The 21,682-nt window shown below is 51.9% G+C and overlaps 1 protein-coding gene across 2 annotated transcripts in view; it reads left to right on the top strand.

Annotated features, from left to right (window-relative positions):
- SLIT1 (slit guidance ligand 1) overlaps positions 1-19,510 on the top strand; it is a 185,844-nt gene extending 166,334 nt beyond the window's left edge. For both annotated transcript variants that reach the window (XM_007963730.3, XM_073019223.1), the window contains 11 exons: positions 1,842-1,966; positions 2,258-2,355; positions 6,718-6,857; positions 7,042-7,135; positions 9,722-9,859; positions 13,803-14,040; positions 15,699-15,829; positions 16,296-16,450; positions 17,537-17,825; positions 17,976-18,187; positions 18,998-19,510. In XM_007963730.3, the coding sequence (XP_007961921.3) occupies positions 1,842-1,966; positions 2,258-2,355; positions 6,718-6,857; positions 7,042-7,135; positions 9,722-9,859; positions 13,803-14,040; positions 15,699-15,829; positions 16,296-16,450; positions 17,537-17,825; positions 17,976-18,187; positions 18,998-19,236 (1,859 nt within the window). In that variant the 3' untranslated portion in view covers positions 19,237-19,510. The remainder of the gene's footprint in view (positions 1-1,841; positions 1,967-2,257; positions 2,356-6,717; positions 6,858-7,041; positions 7,136-9,721; positions 9,860-13,802; positions 14,041-15,698; positions 15,830-16,295; positions 16,451-17,536; positions 17,826-17,975; positions 18,188-18,997) is intronic.
- The last annotated feature ends 2,172 nt before the right edge of the window (positions 19,511-21,682 follow it).

Here is a 21,682-nt window from a genome sequence, read left to right as displayed (position 1 = left end):
TGTCCCTGTGGCAACTGCTGGGCAGGGAGTCAGGGGACAGGAACAAGCCACCTGCGGCTTGATGACTGCCTTCCAGTCCTGACATATCATGGACAAAAAGAGCCAGGCAGAAAAATCTCAGGCCGTCAGGGCTGTAATCCCTCCCTGTGGTTACATAAGGAAAATAAAAATAGCAGCGGTGTTTCTGGGAGCTCCGAGCCTCGCAGCAGAGCATGCGCTCAGACCTCCCTTTGGTGGGAATTGTGTTCAGCAGTTAACTTAGACCTCTCTCAGTCCCTGGTGGAGCGGGGGACCCAGCAGCCACTCTCCAGACGTTCACAGAAATGCAGAGCCCGAGTGTCACTGGAGGCTGGTTCCGGCTTTGCCCTGGGACGCTCCACTGTGGGCATGTGTAAATACTCATTCAGGGATTGAGTGACGGCCCAAGCCCCAGAAGCCCTGCTGAGCACAGACAGGTGGCTGAGTGGCCGCCGGGGCTGGGCTTTATGTGCAGGGGTACAGCGGGGGGGAAGACACTGGAGGCCGTGGAGCACGGCCCCTGCCCTCTGCAAGCTCAGAGGCCGCCGTCGGAAATGAAGCTGACAGCTGTAGGTTAATGAGGAGGCCCTGGGCCACCCTGCACGCAGGATGCTGTCACAGCCTAACGGCTCAGAGGGGCCTGATCTGCGGCTTGGCTGTTGGGAGCAAGTCAATTTATGCTGAAACATTTGCTCTGTGTTTATTTAATGGGGTGGGATTGGTGCTGGTGAGAAGGGGTTTTGTTTTGTTTTATTATTTTTATTGAAAGAGAACACACATTAAAGTACACAGATCATGAGTGAATGGGTTGCTGAAATTTCACAAGCTGAACTCACCCAGGTAACCCGCACCTGGGTTCAAGAAACAGAACCCCAGCTGGGCATGGTGGCTCACACCGGTAATCCTAGCATTCTAGGAGGCTGAGGTGGGAGGGTCGCTCGAGCCCAAGAGTTCGAGACCAGCCTGGGCAACGTGGAGAGACCCTATCGCTACAAAAAAATTGTTTTTAATTGGCTGGGCATGGTGGTGTGTGCCTGTAGTCCCAGCTACTGGATGGAGATGGAAAGATTGCTTGAGCCCAGGTCGTTGAAGCTGCAGTGAGCCATGTTTGCGCCAGTGTATTGCAGCCTGGGTGACAGAGTAAGACATTGTCTAAAAAAATAAATAAATAAAAATAAAGGGAAAAAAAGGAAACAGAACCCCATCTTTACCCCAGAAGTCTGTCATGTGTCCTAGTCACTGCTGAAAAGTTTGTATTTCTGTTCATGCTCATGCCTCTTCAGCAGGAGCAATATTCCACCCCTTCTAGAAGGCATCTTCCAGGGAAGCCTGAGTTCACTGTTCTTCCTATTTAGTCTCCTGAGATCCTGCTGCACTCACGAGTGGCGTCCCAGGTGGCCTGGCTCTCGGCTCCTCTGGTTACCTCTACAACCAGTGCATCCTGGAGATGCTGGAGGGCCTGCTGTAGCAGGGAGGTGGGGGAAAATGATCCTCCCTGGCTCAGGTGTGGAGGGGAACAACTCCTGCTCCCTGGTGTGGCCAACCTGCAGAGCCGAGCTTGGGCACGGTGCTCACAGAGTCACCGTCTCCTCTGCCAAGGTGGCCACCTTCTGTCCTCCTAGTCAGCAGGTGTCAGGCTAGGGTCATTGCCTCAGAAGGGCACGAGGGGAAAGAGGAAGGGCTGGCTGACTTCAATGGTAGCAACTGTGCCCTTCTTACATGGATCGTGCGGCCCTAATGACCACGATGCACAGCGCCCGCTGTGTGCCCAACCCTGTGCTGCCCACCCCTCCCCTTGCACTAACATCCTCCCCTTGCTGCAGGTCCCCCAACTCTGGCTGTCCAGGCCAAGTGTGATCCCTGCTTGTCTAGTCCGTGCCAGAACCAGGGCATCTGCCACAACGACCCCCTTGAGGTGTACAGGTGTGCCTGCCCCAGCGGCTATCAGGTGAGTGGAGGCAGATGCTGGGGAGGAGGAGGGCTCCTCTTGTGCACTGCAGGGCTGTCCCCAGGGCCCAGAGCACCGCCTGACTCAGAGCAGATGCTTGAGTGAACCAGTAATCAATGACTTAACATATGAATGAATGAAAGAATTAATTAATGGAGTGGACGAATGAATGAATGAAAACAAGTAACTCCTGGGACAGGGAGAGGCTGAGCTGCTGAGGGTCTGGCTGGCTGTGGGCTCATACTAACTCCCGGGTCTCCCTGGGGTCCCCATCACTGACTTTCCCCCCAGGGCCGAGACTGTGAGGTGTCCCTGGACAGCTGTTCCAGTGGCCCCTGTGAAAACGGGGGCACCTGCCATGCACAGGAGGGCAAGGATGCCCCGTTCATGTGAGTTACCTGGAGGGGCAGGAGCCTGGTGAGTGCTGATGGGTCCAGCACCTGTGCTTCAGGGCCCTCCTCTCCCTCAGGGATGGCCCAGACCTTCTGTGCCCTGGGGGGAGGTGGAGGCGCATGGTGGGGGGCAGGCATGTACTCCAAATCATAACCAGAGGGCTCTCCAAGCTCACTGGGCCAACCCCTTCCTTGCCCAGATGCGGTGGGAGCACAGAGAGACCAGTAGATGCCTGAGCCATACAGCTCCCCAGCTCCAGGGTTGACCAGGGCTTGGAGTGGGCTCTGCTGCCTCCTGCTCCAGGCCTTCTTCCTGCTCCTGCCAGGTGCCATGGGGGCCTTTTTGAAGGCACTGGGAATCCATGGCCAAATCATACACAGTGCAGTGCCAAGGACCACAGCAGGGATGTTTGAAATTCCTATAAATTTCCATTCAGGCTAGGCGCAGTGGCTCACGCCTGTAATCCCAACACTTTGGAAGCCTGAGGTGGGTGGATCACGAGGTCGGGAGTTTGAGACCAGCCTGGCCAACATAGTGAAACCCCATCTGTCCTAAAAATACAAAAATTAGCTGGGTATGGTGGTGGGCACCTGTAATCCCAGCTACTCGGGAGGGTGAGTCGACAATCGCTTGAAACTGGAAGGCGAAGGTTGCAATGAGCTGAAACTCTGTCTCCAAAAAAAAAAAAAGAAAGAAAAGAAAATTTCAATTCATCCCAAAGCCTCCAATCTCCCTCGAACAGTCTGCTCCTGACAGTGCTGCCTGCAGGCAGGGACCTGGCCAGCCCCCTCAAGCTGCCACCCTGAGCCCCTGAGACACAGCTGGGGCTGCCACTGGGTGGGTGAGGCCTGCCCAGAGGTGGGAGCCAAGGGCTGTTTGCTTTCTCTGGGGTTCCCCCATCTCATGAGTCACACTGGGCACTGTGGGAGGGGATAGCCCTCTGACCCTGCCCTGAGCAGCCCATTTTCTGCTGTTCAGTGAAGGGGCCAGCCCTAATGACCCCATCTCTTAAGTCCTTCCAGAGCTGACATCACAACACAAGCCCCTCCCACTGGCTGCTTCCCCCAGGACTGCCCAACGAACCCCACCCTCCCAGAGCTTTTCTGAGGAATACATAGTATTTAGTTGCTGAAAGTAAATTGCTGGCGCAATACGTTGGCTCTTCAGAAAATGATGTTGAATCTGGGGGCAGAAATGGCTGAGCCTGCCTCTGCATACCCAAATTACCAGATGTAAAAATGAATCACTAAATGGCCTCTCTTCCCCCGGTTGCCTTGGAAACGGCGTCCTTACACTCTGCGCCTAGTTTCCTCCGGGCTTCGGTGAGCAGCTCCCTGGGTGCGCCCTCCTCATTCCTGAGATGCTTCAGCTGGGGGCTGAAAGGACACCCTCTTCACCCTGAGATGGGGAGATGGGGCACCCCTCACCTCACTGCCTTACAGACTGGGGGCTGGGGGAGTGGGCTTTCCAGGTGGAAAGGGGGTGCCTCCACGAGTTACCCCTCAACCCCGAGGCTCTCTGGGGCGCCTGTTATCTTCTGACCTGTGTCCACTCCCACTATCCTGCCCAGCTCCTACCACAGGCCACTTTCTGAAATGCGAAGCTGACCCTGTCACCCCAGCTTAAAACCCTGCTGCTGGTCCCCTCCAGCCTTCAGGGAAAAAAATTTAACCGCAGACCATTTCCTACAATAGTGTCTTTTTACTCACAGACTCCCCAAACACATTCTAAAAACTAAACACTCCCTCACACATCCTTAGATTGACAGCTAAAATTTTCATTGTAAGTTTTTCATTGCAAAGGAGGTAATTTTCCAGATATTGTAAATATTGTTAACATTTAAAAATAAAACTATCGCTTTATTTGGGAGGCTGAGGTGGAAAGGCCTTAAGACCAGTAGTTGGAGACCAGCCCGGGGAACATGGCAAAATCCCCATGGCAAATCCCATCTCTACAGACAATTAAGAATTAGCCAGGTGTAATGGCGAGTGCCTGTAGTCCCAGCTTCTCAGGAGGCTGAGGAGGGAGGATCGCTTGAGCTCAGGAGGTCGAGGCTGCAGTGAGGTATGATCACACCACTGTACTCCAGTCTGGGCAACACAGTGAAACTGTCTCTAAAATAAAAAAAAATTAAGTTTTAAAAATATGACATTAAATCACTCTTTTATCATTCTCTAATGCAATCTAAACAGCATATCATTTTGACACTATTTTTTTTTTTTTTTTTTGAAACAGTCTTGCTCTGTCACCCAGGCTGGAGTGCAGTGGCAAGATCTCGACTCACTGCAACCTCCGCCTCCTGGGTTCAAGTAATTCTCCTGCCTCAGCCTCCCAAGTAGCTGGGACTACAGGCATGTACCACCACACCCGGCTAATTTTTGTATTTTTAGTAGAGATGGGTTTTCACCATGTTGGCCAGGCTGGTCTCGAACTCCTCAGGAGATCCAACCACCTTGGCCTCCCAAAGTGCTGGAATTACAGGCATGCGCCACCACACCTGGCCAATTGGACACCATTTTAAAATGACACAAACAAGTTCTTCTTTAACAGTTGAACATTTTACCTCGTTCTTTTTTCTCCTCTAACTAGTATTTTATGTTACTCCTTACCCTCCTGTCTTTTTTTCCTAACCGAATATATTTTTATGCTAGAGTCTTTTCTTGAGTACTCTGTCCCCAACATGGGTACACGTAAGGTAAAACTTAAAGTTTTTTCCTTATTTCTCATCACTATAAGCTTCTGATTTAAAGTTTCTTTGGCAGTGAGTTATCCCTACAATAATTTGAAACAACATAACTGTATTATGGAATTGGGTTGAAGATTATTACACATAGAAGGAAAATTTTATTAGAGTGTCTCTCTCTTAATGAGATGGATGGGGTGCTTTTTCGTTCTTTTCTTCTCTCAGCTGGCATATGGGTGCATGTTGCCGAATGAGAGAGGACACAGCGGTTGATCTTCTCCTGTTTCGTTTTGTTTTCATTTTGTTTTATAAATGCTGGGAAAGTTTGTTCATGTAAATAAACTGGTGAGATTAGGAGTTTTATTATAGCCATGTCACTTAATTCTTTGAAAGCCCTCCCAGTTTATATGCCAAATCTCCACAGTGACCTGTCATCAAGATTATTTTTAATGTTCTATCAGCTGACAGTTCCATGAGGCCTTCCTTCAATTATTTCCAGTGCACAGAACTGGAAACCTCTTGACTTAGATTGCATGTATTTATTCACTTTCTAAACATCAGGATTCCTAACTGCCCCTTTATTTGGTGCCTGGAAGCATGCCCACCTTTCTACCTGTAGGGCTTGTCCCATCACCCCCCAGTCTGTGGGGGCTGGGGCTAGGACAGATGCCACCATTTTAGAGTTTAGGGAGGAGCTCGTGCAGATATTTGAAGATCTGGAAATTAATTTCTTGGACCTCTCTCTGATCCGCACACCCCTTGGAAACCTTGGCTGCCCCAGGGGAAGGTGTATCCTGGTTTGAAGGTCACTGATCCCCAGGGCCCCTCATGACCAGGCTCCTGCTCACTGCAGCCCTTTGCTCACCGTGCCTGAAGTCTGTGCTCCTGAAGTATTGGACTGTGTGGATGGGCAGGGCCCCTGGAGAAGACTGGCTGTGGGGTTCCCTTCCACTCCAGGCTTTTTTTTTTGAGACAGAGTCTTGCTCTGTCTCCCAGGCTGGAGTGCAGTGGCGTGATCTTGGCTCACTGTAACCTCCGCCTCACAGGTTCAAGCAATTCCCCTACCTCAGCCTCCTGAGTAGCTGGGATTACAGGCACATGCCACCATGTCCAGCTAATTTTTGTAATTTAGTAGAGACAGAGTTTCACCATGTTGGCCAGGCTGGTCTCCAACTTCTGACCTCAGGTGGTCCACCTGCCTTGGCCTCCCAAAGTGCCGGGATTACAGGCATGAGCCACCGCGCCTGGCCACTCCAGGCTTTGATGCACACCTCTGCCCCAGTCACCTTCCTCCCCTTCCTGCTCTCCCTTCTCAGGGTCCTTGGTTAATTCATCACGTCCTCCAGGAAGCCTGCCCTTATCACTCTGTGCCAAGGAGGAGCCAGGTGTCTCCTGCCCCTCTGTACCACCTCCCTGGCTTCAGTGCTTACACCATCCTGGTCCTCACCACCTCTCCTCTCGCCACCCAGCTCCTCTAGCCTCCCCACTAGACTGGGAGTGAATCCCATGAGGGCAGGGTCAGTCTTGGTCACCTCTAACCCTGCCCAGCACCTGGCAAGGGCCTGACCCGGAGTAGGGACCCTAACTCTGTGGAATGGTGATATTGACTGGTAGCCACAGGCTTCCACCAGTGTTTCAGGAGGGCTGTCTCTCCATCCTCCCATTCCCCGCACAGGTGCTCCTGTCCCACCGGCTTTGAAGGACCAACCTGTGGGGTGAACACGGATGACTGTGTGGATCACGCCTGTGCCAATGGGGGTGTCTGTGTGGACGGCGTAGGCAACTACACCTGCCAGTGCCCCCTGCAGTATGAGGGTAAGCGCGCCAGGGCAGCAGTGTCTGGGGGAGGTGGGGGACAGACACAGCCCTGAACCCCCAGGCCCAGGAGTGGAAGGAGGTCCCTGCCTCAGTGTCTGCAGGAGGATTCCTGTGGGTCTGGCCACCCAGCAGAGCTCAGGAGAGCAGCTTCTTTCCTGCCCCTTGCTCGTTCTTTCCCCAGGAAGGGCCTGTGAACAGCTGGTGGACTTGTGCTCTCCGGATCTGAACCCGTGTCAACACGAGGCCCAGTGTGTGGGCACCCCGGACGGGCCCAGGTCAGTGTTGCCCCTTTCCAGGGCCAGGGAGGAGCTCGGGCCCCTGAGTCAGACTGGATTCCAGTCTGGGCTCCGCACCCCACCCTCATTTCCTCATTTATCCAGTGAGTCTGGTCTCAGCTCCACAGGGTTCCTGGGAATCCATGCGGGGTTGGGGTAGAGGAGTGATGTGCCCAGCTTTGTGGCCACAGAGACCTAGGTTAGCAGCCTGACCCTGAATGTGTCACTTGCCTGCTCTGAGCTTGTTTTCTCATCTGTAAACTGGGCGCAACAGTAGCTTCCTCCTGGGGTGGCTGCAAGGGTAAGATGAGAAAATGCATGGAAAGCACTTAGCTCCAGGTCTGGCATCTGTTAAGTGCTCCAGGCTATTATTCCAGATCCACCATTTCTTATCCCCAATTACAAAATCCACAAAGTTCTGGAAAGCATCCCATCTCATGGCCAAATCTTATCTGACCTGGACATATTTGGTAACAAAAGCTGCCCTGCACTGGTATGAGATTGCTTTTTGTTGTTATTCATCCCATGTAATGTGAACATGCGTAGATTTTGTGGCAGAAATGTGAGTAAGTCTGATGATGAGGTTGCCTCAGCTCCTACCAGTAGGTTGTGTAATATGCATTGTCTGACCTTACCAAAATCTAAAAAGTGTTGAATTCCAAAACCTGTCTGTCCCAGGAGGTTTGGGTAAAAGTTGTTGGTCTGTATTTTCATCATGGTTGTTATCGGCATATGTGAAAGTGTTTGTTACTTAAAGACTGCTTCATAAAGGTCACACATTTTTAAAATGATGCTTCCCACTGCAGTTTTGCAAACATAGTCTCATTTCTGGGACCTCCCCATTCCACCAGTCAGGCCAGCAAGGGGTGGTCAGGGCAGAGTTTCCTGGGGCTTGTGGCTGAGGGACCCAAGCCCAGGGACTCGGATGGAGTCCCCCAGGAGCCCCCTGTCTAACTGGAGCAGCCTGAGGCCCATGACAGGAAGCAAGAGTCCAGGATTGTTGAGGCCTGGTTCCACGGTCGATGGGTCTACAAGAGCCTCCATCCAAATGGTGGACGGACACTGTACTCCTGCGGGGGCTCCCAGGGGTGGGGCTTGGCGGGCAGACCAATCAGCAGTGGTAGATTGGGCAGCATGCACCCTCCTTGGAGGGTGGGATAAGGCAGGACTGCACGTTGTCCAGCCTGGAGCTGCTAGCACAGTCCCTCAATCACCAGGGGTAAGCATTGTGCTTAGCTCCAGACCCGGGGCTGTGGCACACAGTGGAGTGTTGGGTGCATGTTCTCTTAACTGCCTGTCCTAGTAGAAAGATAGAACTGACATGCTCAGCTGTGCCTGGCATTACCAGCAACCCAAGACATATATCCCGTATATAGTCATTAAATGAATGAACGAGTAAGTGGTGGCTTAGCTACTATAACATTTTTCAGACTGTAACTCCAGACTCATTAGTAGATTGTGATCAATTGGATATAAAGGGAGCCCCAGCCCCTGTTTAATATTAATGTCAAGACTAACATTAAAAGATGAAACAAAGTATCAGAGAGCAACATGCCATCTCATATAATAAGGATAATCAGTATTGTTGTATGAATCTGGTTTCGAGTGTGTGTGTGTGTGTGTGTGTGTGTGTGTGTATGTGTGTACGTACTGGGCTTGAAAGCATTTCTTATAGCCCGAAAAACACTGGACAAGGAAATGAGTAAAAAACCCAGGCAAGAGCACCCATCTGCCAGGTTGCATGATTGAGCTTCAGAGTTAGGAGTTTAGAAGGAGATCAGACAAGGGGACTGCTCAATGAGGGCTGGAGTGCTCTCTGGAGGCTTCCTGGAGGAGGTGAGCTGGCTGGACCATGCTGGGAAAAAGGAGACAGTATTCTGGAATCCACGGGTGTGAAGGCAGGGAAGTGCTTGGTGAGGTGAGTTTGGTGTCGGGGGATCAGGAGGCCTGTAGGACAGAGAGCAAGGCCATTACTAGAAAGGACTACTGGAGTGTCCTTCATTTATTTGATAGGCAGACAGTAGCCCAAAGGGAGTGTTTTGGGCCAGCAGTGAGGCATGGTGGGAGCTGGGAAGCTGGGGGCTGACCTGAGGTCAAGGCACCCACTGAGCAGGGGGCACTAGCCCTGCTGAGGACGGGGAGGCTGGGGAAAGAGGAGTGGGGGAGTCTGTGGAGCTCAGCCACGTGGTAGCGGGTCCTGGGAGAACAGGGAGGGTGCAGCTGAGTCGCTGGAGAGGTCGGGAAGGGGCTGACACTTGGCCTTGGAAGTGCTGTTGCTGGTGAGGGTGGGTCCTCTGTGACAAGACTCCATCTCCCCCTGCCACTGGGGTCTACTCTTTCAGCCCTAGGCCTCTACCTCAAGTCCACGTGAGCTCTCTTCTCCTACTAGGAAAGGCTCCCAGGATGGGCTAGGGCCCTTTTAGATCCAGAGCTCTGTGTGACCTCCTGGAGATCCCCACAGCCTCAGTGGAACTTGAGGTTCTCCCTCACATGTACAGACTGTGTGTGGGGAGCCCTGGTGCACTCCACTGGCCTCCCAGGCTCTGTGTAGCTGACCCCCCAACTACCCATGCCCCCCCACACCAGGTGTGAGTGCGTGCCAGGTTACGCAGGTGACAACTGCAGCGAGAACCAGGATGACTGCAGGGACCACCGCTGCCAGAATGGGGCCCAGTGTATGGATGAAGTCAACAGTTACTCCTGCCTCTGTGCTGAGGGTTACAGGTGAGTGGCCCCTGGACACACTAGGAGTGACTCCTTGTGGCTGTCAGCCCCTGGGCTGGCAGGAGCCTCCAGCCATGGCAAAGGAAAGGGGTATGGGTCAGAGCCTGGGAGTTGGATGCTGGGGTTTTAACCATGGCTCTGCCAGTCACCAGCTGTGCAGCCTTGGGAAAGTCATGTAACTGCCCAGGGCCTAGGCAGAGGACCCCTAACCTGTTTGGTGCAGGGGGTGAGAGGTGGGTGCAGATGGCAGGGCAGTGTGCTGTCACTTATCTGCCTAGCTGAGCCTCTGAAGACATGTCCTGCCACAAAGCTTATCTACCAGCCCACTGGGCTCCCCTGGGAGGTTGGAGGGCCCACCCTCTCTCCGGCCACCCATATCCCATGCTCCGCTCACTCATTTGTTAAAAAATAGCTTTATTGAGATATAATTCACGTAGCATACAGTTTACTCAGTTCCATGTAAAATTCCATGACTTTTAGTTTATTCCCAGAGTTGTACATCCATCACCACAATCGATTTTGAACATTTTCATTTTCCCCCAAAAAACCCCATACCCCTTATCTGTCACACCAGCCCCTCTTCTATCCCAGCTCCAGGCAACTACTAATCTCCTAATATTTGTGTCTATATATCTGCCTGTTCTGGGGATTTCCTGTAAGTCGAATTGTCGTACAATCTGTTGTCCTTTGTGACTGGCTGCTTTCACACAGCACCATGTTTTGAGGTTCATCCGTGTGGTAGCGTGTGTCAGCACTTCGTTCCTTCTTATGGCTAAACAGCGTTCCGTCGTATGGACATAGCCACATTTTGTTTACCCGCTCAGGTTGTTGCCACTTTTTGGCTATAATGAAGACTGATCTTATCAACATTTGTGTACAGGTTTTTATGTAGACAGACATTTTTAATTATCTGGGATATATGCCTAGGAGTGGATTTTCCGAGTCATATGTTAACTGTATGTTTAACTGTTTGAGGAGCTACCAAACTGTTTTTCCTAATGGTTGCACCATTCCCACCACCAGTATAGGAAGGTGTGAAGTGGTAGCTCATTGTGGTTTTGATTTGCATTTCCTCAGTGGCCAATGATGTTGAGCATCTTTTCATGTGCTTATTAGCCATTTAAAAATATCTTCTTTGGAAAAAGAATTCTATTCAAGTTCTTTGCTCATTTTCAAATTGAGGTATTTGTCTTTTTGTTATTGAGTTGTAAAGGCTTTTTATATATTCTAGACAAGTCCCTTATCAGATATATGTTGACAGGTATTTTCTCCCATTTTGTTGGTTGTCTTTTCTTGATAATGCACAAAAGTGTGTAATTTGGGTACATCTAGTTTAATAATTTGGGTACATCTAGTTTATTTTTTATTTTGTTGCTTGTGTTGTGGGTATCCTAAGAAACCGTTGCCTAATCCAAGGTTATGAAGATTTATACCTATGTTGTCTTCTAAGAGTTTTACAGTTTTAGCTCTTATATTTAGGTCATTGATCCATTTTGAGTTAATTTTTATATTTGGTGTGAGGTAGAGGGCCCCACTTCATTCTTTTGCATGCAGATATCCAGTTGTACTAGCACTATTTGTTGAAAAGATAATTCTTTCCAGTTGAATGGTCATGGCACTCTTGTCAAAATCAACTAACTTTAAATGTAAGGATATTTCTGGACTCCAAGTTCTATTCCATTAATCTGTATGACTGTCCTGATGCCAGTATCACACTTTCTTGATTACTGTAGTTTTTGTAATATATTTTGAAATTGGGAAGTGTGAGTCCTCCCAGTTTGTTTTTCTTTTTAAAGATTGTTTTGGCGATTCTGGGTCCCTTGAATTTCTGTATGAATTTTGGGATCAGCAGGTTGATTTCTGCAAAGAAGTCAACTGGGATTTTGATAAAGATTCTATTGAATCTGTAGATCAATTTAGCTAGTGTTGCCTCTTTTTTTTTCTTTTTTTTGAGACAGAGTTTTGCTCTTGTTTCCCAAGCTGGAGTGCAATGGCACAATCTTGGCTCACTGCAACCTCTGCCTCCCAGGTTCAAGCAATTCTCCTGCCTCAGCCTCCTGAGTAGCTGGGATTATAGGCGTGTGCCACCACGCCTGGCTTATTTTTTGTATTTTTAGTAGAAACTGGTTTTCACCATGTTAGCCAGACTGGTCTTGGACTCCTGACCTCAGGTGATCCACCCATCTCGGCCTCCCAAAGTGCTGGGATTACAGGTGTGAGCCACCATGCCTGGCCCAGTATTGCCATTTTAACAATATTAAGCATACTGATCCATGAACATGAATGCCTTTCCATTTATTTAGATCTTCTTTAATTTCTTTCAACATTTTATAGTTTTCAAAGTATATGTTTTGCACTTAAAAAATTTATTCTTAAGTATTTTATTCTGTTTGATGTATTATAAAGGAATTGTTTTCTTAATTTCATTTTTTGTTTGATTTTTATGCATTAATCTGGTATTCTACAATCTTGCTGAATTATTTCATTAATTCTAATAGCATTTTAATGGAATCTGTAGGATTTTCTTATACAAGATCATGTCATCTGGATGCATTTTATTTCTCCTTCCTTCCCTTGCTTGCCTTCCTTCCTGCATGCCTGCCTGCCTTCCTTCCTGCCTTCCTGCCTTCCCTCTCTCCCTCCCTTCCTCCCTCCCTCCCTCTCCCTCCCTTCTTTCTTCATTCCTTTTATTTCCTTTCCCTTTTTCCTAACTGCCATGGCTAGAACCTCCAGTAAAATATTGAATAGAAATTGTGAGAGCAAATATCCTTGTGTTGTTCCTAATCTTAGGAGGAAAAAATTCAGTCTCTCATTATTATTTGATGTCAGTTGTGTGTTTTTTGTAGATGCCCTTTATCAGGTTGATGCAGTTCACTTCTATTCCTAGTCTGTGGAGTGTTTTTGTCATGAAGGCATGTTGAAGTTTGTCAAATGCATTTTCTGCATCTATTGAGATGAACTTTTTTTTTTTTTTGCTTTTTCATCTATCAATGTCATGTATTCCATTAATTGAATTTCAGAGGTCAAATCAGCCTTGCATTTCTGGCATAAATCTCACTTGGTCATTGTATACAATCCTTTTTATGCTGTACTTGATTTGCTAGTAATTTGTTGAGGATTTTGGTGACAATATTTATAATAGATACTGGTCTGTAGTTTTTTGTGATATCTTTTGTTGTGATGTCTTTGTTTTTGGTATTGGGGTAATGCTAGTCTCATAGAATGAGTTAGAAAATGTTCCTTCATTTTTTATTTTTTGGACAAGTTTGTGAAGAATTGGTATTTATTGTTTTTAAATGGTTGGTAGAATTCACCAGTTAAACCATCTGGGCCTGGGAATTTTCTGATTACTAATTCAATTTCTTTACTAGTTATAGGTCTATTCATATTTTCTATTTTTTTCTTGGTTCAGTTTTGGTAGTTTGCATATTTCTAGGAATTTGTGTATTTCATCTATGTTATCTAGTTTGTTGGTATATCATTGTTCATAGTATTCCTTTATAATTCATTGTATTTCTATAAGGTTGGTAGTAATGTCCCTTCTTTTATTTCTTATTTTAGTAACTTGACTCTTCCCTCTTTATGCTTGTGTCTTAAATCTCAGTTTTCTTTCCTGTAAAATGTATATAGTAAAATCTGGCTTGCAGAGTTATTGACATTGTCAGTAATCACCTTGGATCTTGTTAAAAAGCAGATTCAGTGGGTTTCCCATTTCTATCAAGTGTCCAGTTAATGTTGATGCTGCTGGACCAGGGACCATACTTGTATCCTGGTATCCTTCTGGCTCTCAGCTCTCTCATGAAAAGTGTTTATTAGGAGCATCTTCTGTCACTTTAAGAATCCATTTTCTCAAGATGTTTAGTGTGTTTCTCTCCAGGGCTATGGGAGAGGAAGATACCCCCTTCCTCCTTGGCCCTCTCTGACTTGTGTCCTTTCCTCTCAGTGGACAGCTCTGTGAGATCCCTCCCCATCTGCCTACCCCCAAGAGCCCCTGTGAGGGAACTGAGTGCCAGAATGGGGCCAACTGTGTGGACCAGGGCAACAGGCCCGTGTGCCAGTGCCTCCCAGGCTTCGGTGGCCCTGAGTGTGAGAAGTTGCTCAGTGTCAACTTTGTGGATCGGGACACTTACCTGCAGTTCACTGACCTGCAAAACTGGCCACGGGCCAACATCACATTGCAGGTGCGTGCCAGGGGGCTTGGTCACAGAGGGGAGTCAGGGAGCAGGGGACCCTGGCTTTGGCCAGAGCATCAAGATGCATCCCTGCCTGGTGCCCGGGGAACTGGAAGGACTGTGTAATCAAAACGTTTTGCATATGGGTATCAAAATCTCAGCTTGAACTAATTTAAGCACAGTTAGAAAGGTTGTAGTGTCACAAAACCAGGGCAGGGGTGACGTGGTCTCATGGGTAACTGAATCCAGAAAACCAGACTTGCCATCATCCCCTCCCATCATTTCTTGTCCCATTTCTTGAGGAGGCTGCTCCTCAGTGTCTGCCTCCAGTGCTGCAGACAGGCTTTCTACGTGTGGCTGGAACGTGGCCAGAATTAACTTTGGGCTTATACCTTTAACCGTATGTCCCTAGGGCCCCTTAAATTGTCCTTTTCATGCCTTCAGTTCCATCTCAGAACATCTTCCTATTGAGGGGAAAATAAAGCAAGTCCCACTTCAACAGCATTGATGAAATATATCAATATTTTGCTAAATATTTTTGGGGGATGGAGAGGAGAGTGGCTTATATTGCACAGCACATGATAAAGAACGTTAAACTCTCCTTTAGTCATCTTTCTCTTTCCCTCAAATTCCATTCCCTGTCACAAATGCCACATCTTTCTTCCCTCTCTTTTGTCCTCTTTTCCTTTTTTCTCAAAACTCTTCAGCCTCTCAAACATGTGCATTCTGCTCTCTTCCCCTACGTCACATCTCCAACATCCTATCCACTTACATAGTCTACATGGCAAGACAACAGCTAGCCTAACTGCCAAAAATAAAATTCTCAAAACCCTAACCAGCCATTGCCTTGGGCACGTCCTTGGTTTATCCTCATCTTTTACAGTGATTTACAAAGGCTCTTCCTTGCCAGCTCTAATTTGGTCAGCTCAAGGAAGATCTCTGATTGACCTGGCATTAGTCACATGCCCATCTCTGAACCAGCCGCTGAGTCCAAGGAGATGGGACAGTATGACTAGACAGCCTGGGTCATGTGCCCAGCTCCACAGACCAGGGAGCTCAGGGTCTTTACCAGAAGAAATGGAGGGAGGACGACAAGACAGGGAAAAATGATCATGGCTCCTACAGCATCTTAGAGGGATCTCCCTCCTGAGGCAAAGATCTCACTTTTGCTTGCACGGTTCCACCTACAGACACTACCTTCTGAGTGGCCCCTTCAGTAGACTTGGATGACTCTGGCTGTCAGAGAGCCTTCCTGAACTTGTCCTCTCTGTAGTTCCCCTGGTCAGCAGCTAGCTCCCCAAGGCCCACAGGACAGGGCTACCCACACCCTCCAGACAGGGGTCCCAGTCTAATTTTCCTCTCTGGGAAGATTGTCCTGAGGCCTCCTGGCTGCTTTTCCTGGCACAGAGTTTCCAGGCCTCAGTGGCCCATCACCCTCCCCTGCCCAGACCTGGCCAGGCTGGCAGTGGTTGGGGCTTGAACCAGAGGCTGCAGCCCCTATTGGCACCCCCTGGAGGAATGGCCTTGGGGAGGCTGGCCAGGTGGGGGAAGAGAGCTCTGCACAGAGCATCTCTCTTCCAATCTTGGGTGCCCTCTGTGCCCCACCTGCTAGCCTGTGCCGCTGCTGCATGGGGTGGGGTGGGAGAGAAAGTGTCCCTGCCCATCAGGTCTCCACGGCAGAGGACAATGGGATCCTTCTGTACAACGGGGACAACGACCACATTGCAGTTGAGCTGTACCAGGGCCATGTGCGTGTCAGCTACGACCCAGGCAGCTACCCCAGCTCTGCCATCTACAGGTAGGGCTTCCTCATGCCCCCCAGCTGCCCTCCGGGGTACGGGACTGCCAGGTTGAGGTCTCCTGGGCCAAAAGCAGGTGGTTATCGAGACCTCTAGAAACATGGGCTGAGTTTGAAGCACACTTGAACCATCTGGTTTAGCCCCAGTTTGGGTCTGAGGTCTCTGAGGCCTGTGCAGTGGCCCCGTCCTTCCCCAACCCACCACCACCTTAGAGGAGGCTCCTTAATGGGGAGGGGGAGACTCATAAGTTTGAGACCCCTGCCTCAAACCTCTCAGCCTTCCCCAGGGAGTCCAAGAAGGGGAATAAGAGGGATCAGGTTATAGGCCATTGAGCCCCCACAGTCCTTTTCTTTAGAGATTTGGTCTCCTGGGGAGAACCTGCTGGTGTTTCTGGGGAAGTGCCCAGGCAGGGATGGTCCAGACTGACAGCCACTCCCTGGGATGGGGAACCCCCTCTTCTTCCAGTGCTGAGACGATCAACGACGGGCAGTTCCACACTGTTGAGCTGGTCGCCTTTGACCAGATGGTGAATCTCTCCATTGACGGTGGGAGCCCCATGACCATGGACAACTTTGGCAAACATTACACGCTCAACAGCGAGGCGCCACTCTATGTGGGAGGTGAGGACCTGGCCCTGGCGGGGCCTCTTTTGCTGTCTGGCCTGAGGCCAGCCAGGAGAGCTGGTGCCTAGGGACTGCACTGTGGGAAATGCCAAGTGGGAAGATGGTCCTGGTGGTGGCCAAGCTGCAGGTGGACTGGCCTCGCTGCCTGGAGGCCCAGCTGCTCTCTGCCTGGCCCAGACTGACCAAGAAGGATAGATGCTTGGGTTGGGTGCGAGGTCTGGCTTAGGGGAGGTCCTGGGACTGTCCAGGCTGGCTGCGACACATTGGGCACCTTTCCTCTTGGTTTTGGGCTAGAAGGGGCTTTTCAATGGCTTAGGGTCCATTCCCAGTCTTGGGGCCCTCAGAGGCCCAGAGCCACTGCAAGAAGACTCAGGTACGGAGTCCCTGCATCAACCAGGGACTGCCTCGGCTGGCCTTAGAGGCTTTGCAGGCTAGATGACCCCATCGACCACCTGCAAGCATTTCTCGGTCTTGACAAGCAGGCTGTTGGATGCAGCGGGGCTGTCTCCACACCCTGTGGGGGGCATGCTGAGGCTGGGGCAGAGGTGAGGGATGGCCCTGGGCCTCAGCCCAGCTCCACAGCTTACTCCTTGTGCAGCTTCAGGCCAGTCATGAGCATCTGTCAAATGGGGCTTAGCAAGCCCTACTTCAGAGGGCTGCTGAGAAGGGACAGCCACAAAAGCAGTGACCCAGTGGCACACATGATGTCTCGGCCCTGCCCCTTTGCTACGGCTGGGGTCTCCGGGAGGTAAAAGCTGGTGTCTGGTGTCCCAGGTAGAGAAGGCGCCTTGGCGAGGGCAGCCAGACTGTAGGAACAGGCACCTCAGAGCCACACACAGCAGCTGGCCACCACCAGGCCTGACACCCCAGCTCCAATCACAGAGGAAGCAGCTTTTCCCTTTCTTCTGGGAAAGGAGCCTGGGCCCTCCAAGGTGGCAGAGGACCTTGGATCAGGGTTGCAGAGATGAAGGACAGAGGCCGCAGGCAAGAGGGAAGGCCATGGAGCTGCCCAGACCTCAGAGGTGGGTGCCCGGCATAGCCCAAGCGTGACTCAGCCCAGCTATGCTCCCTCCCCTCCCCCAGGGATGCCCGTGGACATCAACTCAGCTGCCTTCCGCCTGTGGCAGATCCTCAATGGCACTGGCTTCCATGGCTGCATCCGAAACCTGTACATCAACAACGAGCTGCAGGACTTCACCAAGACTCAGATGAAGCCGGGCGTGGTGCCAGGCTGCGAACCCTGCCTCAAGCTCTACTGCCTGCATGGCATCTGCCAGCCCAACGCCACCCCGGGGCCCATGTGCCACTGCGAGGCCGGCTGGGTGGGCCTGCACTGTGACCAGCCTGCTGATGGCCCCTGCCATGGCCACAAGTGAGCCTGGGGCACTGGAGTCGCATGCAACTCCCTTTGTTTCAATCTTGGGAACAGAATAAAGACCTGTGAAGTAAGGGCTGGGTGGGCTGCGTCGGGTGGGGCTTGGCTGGGTTTGTCCTCACAGCGCCTTTTCTCTGTCCCCTGCAGGTGTGTCCATGGGCAATGTGTGCCCCTCGACGCTCTTTCCTACAGCTGCCAGTGCCAGGATGGGTACTCGGGGGCCCTGTGCAACCAGGCCGGGGCCCTGGCAGAGCCCTGTAGAGGCCTGCAGTGCCTGCATGGCCACTGTCAGGCCTCAGCCACCAAGGGGGCACACTGTGTGTGTGACCCCGGCTTTTCGGGCGAGCTGTGTGAGCAAGGTCAGGGGCCCCCCTCCTGATGTGCACTCTCCAGGGTCCCCCACAAATTGCTTTAGCAATTTGACTCTTTCTTCCTCCCAACCTCGGCAGCCCTTCTGTCCTCCCCCAGCCCCATACCATGGGCTGCTATGGGGCTTTCAGGGTCCCTCCACCCTCTGGGCACTGCTCCCGGTCTCTCCTGGCCCAGTTTGCCCTGCAGCTCCCTTATCCAGGGTATATGCCTCTTCTGGCTGGGGTCTCTCCTTGCAGAAGAGACCACCCAGGGTAACAGCTCCTGGCCCAACCTCTGTACCTTGGCCCCATCACCTCACGACCTGGGAGTGGCAGCAGGAAGTCTGAGGGGTGGGGACTCCTTCCCAGGCCATCCCTGGCCTGTTTGACCAAGATGGCTTCTGCTGGAATCCGGACTGTTGAGGCTGGGCAGGGAGAAGCTGGAGAAACCCAGAACTCAGGCACCTTAAGGATCCCCTAGGCCATCCCCTCCCCAGCACGAATCCTTTTCATAATGTTACTGCCTCCAGGCCTCCAGTCTCTCTTGCACGCCTCTAGCAATGGGGACCTTGCCTCCCTCCGGCAGTTCAATCTGTCCTGGAGGGCCCTGGCGCTAGGACTAGACTGTAGGCCCTGGGAAGAAGCTTGTGCATGTCAGGGGGAGGCGGAAGTATGCTGGGGACAGAGATGGGGTCTGAGAGCCAAAGGATCCACCCCACAGATGCTGCCCTACTCCTCCTCTTCCTTCTGCCTCCCTGGAGGCAGCAGCTCACCCATGGGTGTGCCCTGAGGCTTTCTTTTGGTGTCTGTCCCATCCAGAGTCCGAGTGCCGGGGGGACCCTGTCCGGGACTTTCACCAGGTCCAGAGGGGCTATGCCATCTGCCAGACCACGCGCCCCCTGTCATGGGTGGAGTGCCGGGGCACGTGCCCAGGCCAGGGCTGCTGCCAGGGCCTTCGGCTGAAGCGGAGGAAGTTCACCTTTGAGTGCAGCGACGGGACCTCTTTTGCCGAGGAGGTGGAAAAGCCCACCAAGTGTGGCTGTGCCCTCTGCGCATAGCGCTGGGCGTGGACAGGCGGGTGAGGGTGGGCAAGGGGGCCCAGCCGCTGCAGCAGCAGAGACAGTCGCCAGCAGCTGGGCTGGGGTGCAGGTCATCACAGGACGGCTCCTGGGCAGCTGGGCCCTCCTGGATGGGGTGGTGCCAGAGCAGCCTTTTAAAAGCAAATTGCGCCATAGCTGGGGGCAGCGGGGGTGGGCGAGGCCTGAGCTGCGGGCTGCCCTCTCCGGAAGTGCCTTGCACAAACAGGCGCTTAATAAATATTTGTTGAATGAATGTGTGCGTGAGGTCAGGCCAAGAAGAGCAGAACGATGACACCCCTCCTTATCTGCTACCTGAGTCTGGAGAAGAAAAATGACAGCTTTCCAAACCAACCCTTCCCTCTGGCCTGTGGCCCAGGCTGGCTTGGAGCTGGGTCCGTGGCCCCGGAAGCCTCTTACCCCTCTGCAGGCAACCACGAAGTACTCTCAGTCTTCCCGGGCAGCCAGCCTGGTTCATTCTGCTGCTACAGAATCTGCTGGTGGTAGGCTAGGCTGTGGAGTGGGGATGCCGCCTCCTGCTGGCCAGGGAGGGTCGGACCCTTCCCCGCTGGACTGACTGCAGCCACTGCTTGGGAACGAGGCTGTGGGTGGAGGTGGTTCTTAGGACCAGGCCTCTGAATCCTAAAGTTCTAGGATGACTACTGTAGCTTCAAGGAGGACTTATGTGGAGGAAACAGCCACAGGGGCTGCTTAGGGTGGCAGACCCCACCAAAGAGGGCAGGGGGTTCTTTGCTCTAGGTAAACAAACATCATCCGCCTCCAGACACTGGCCACAGAAGGGGCATTGGTCCTGGGCTTCCCCAGCCACCAGTCAGCCACAAGCTCTCGGTGACCTATTGGCAGAGGGATTGGGTGTGAGGGTCTGGCCCAGGGCACTTGACCAGGGAGCAACTGGTTCAGAGACCTTCACATTGCAGGCCAGTAGGGAGCAGTGGAAGGGACAGTGCTCCAGGCATTGGGAAGTCCCCACTGGCTCTATCACTCTGGGCAAACTTCTCCCTGCCTGGGCCTCAGGTTCCTCAGCTGTAAAATGGCCGGAGGTAGGGGGCAGGATGACTAAAGGAATAGTGTAGACTCCCCGACTGTGGTCTTGGGAGGCCAGAGGAGTTAGAAGACCTATTTTCATTGATCACATCAATAAGTATATATGTGCCTAACCCAGGGCTGGGGACTGTGGGCGTTCTGGCCTAATGGACAGATGTGAACTCATCCCAGAGCATCGCAGGAACGACCAGGATGCCCAGGAAGAGTTGAGCTGAGAGGTGGCTCCAGCCACAGGCAGTGGCCCAGGCCAGAGGGTTGCTGGCAATGAAGGAGCAAGTGTTGGAAGAGGCACTGAATACATGATTGCCTGACTGCATCATCTTCTCTTCCATACACAGTGAAAATGTAGAAAGATGGTTTGTGAGGCCAAATTGTGAATTGGCTAAAGGGAGGCAAAGTTGCACTCTCTTTCCCCAGAGGCCTCACCAAGAGGGCACACCCCCGGGGAGTTCAGGTGGGCAGCGGCGGTGAGCATGTCTCTGCCCCGGCTCCCTCCACCTGTGACCAGGAGGTATGGCTGGGTGTATGTTCAGCTGAGGCTCAGAGTGTCATTGTGTCCGTGTCCCCTGCCCATGTCCCCCGCCCAGGGCAGTGAGGGGAGCCCTTGATGCTGATTAGAAGGCTAGAGCTGGGGTAGAGGGTGCCTGGCATGTCCCATGCCACGGGGACTCAACCTAGCAACTATGAGTCCTGGGGTCCCTGTGATGGGAAGAGGGCCCTGCCCTGCCTAACGTGGGAGGTGTCCTCATGGCAGGATCTGCCCCTCACCAGGGGGCTGGGATCTACTTGCTTGGAGCTCTGAGCAAGGCCACAATGTCCGGCCCCACCTGCAAGTAGACTGCAGCCTGGGCCTCATGGGGCTTCTCCCAGGACCACATGGCATCCCTCTCTTACTTTGAGTTTCCAGGCCACGTTGGGACCCTGCAGAGCATCTGCACCGGGCTGGATAGGGCAGAAAAGCTCAAGAGCAGCCATCTTGCCTCTTCCCTGGAAGAAAGCTGCTCTGGGACTTGCCAACCCTGAGAAAGATAGCTTCCTTGGCCACCACCATTCCCCACCACCCTGGAGAAGTCAATTCCCAGGCTTGAAGGGCACTGACTGGCAGGAGGCCTCTTCATTCTGCAGGAGGTGGAAAGGGTACCTGTAGACAGGTGATGCTCACCCCTCACCTGGCGCCATGGGGCTGGGAGGTGAGTGGCTGGCGTGTTTGTTCCCAGGGAGCACCATGTGAGCTTAAGGCTCCCCTGACCAGCCCCACCACATGGTCCAGACTCCTAGCACAGCAGTGCTGACCTCGGTGCAGTCTGAGGATTGGAATCCACCATGAGATGAGCTGAGAGCTGTGTGCCCCAGGACCAACTTT

The sequence above is a fragment of the Chlorocebus sabaeus genome, chromosome 9, assembly GCF_047675955.1.
Source record: "Chlorocebus sabaeus isolate Y175 chromosome 9, mChlSab1.0.hap1, whole genome shotgun sequence".
NCBI classification, from domain to species: Eukaryota; Metazoa; Chordata; class Mammalia; order Primates; family Cercopithecidae; genus Chlorocebus; species Chlorocebus sabaeus.
Note: the sequence above shows the minus strand (reverse complement) of the source record. Positions and strands in the feature narration are given on the sequence as shown.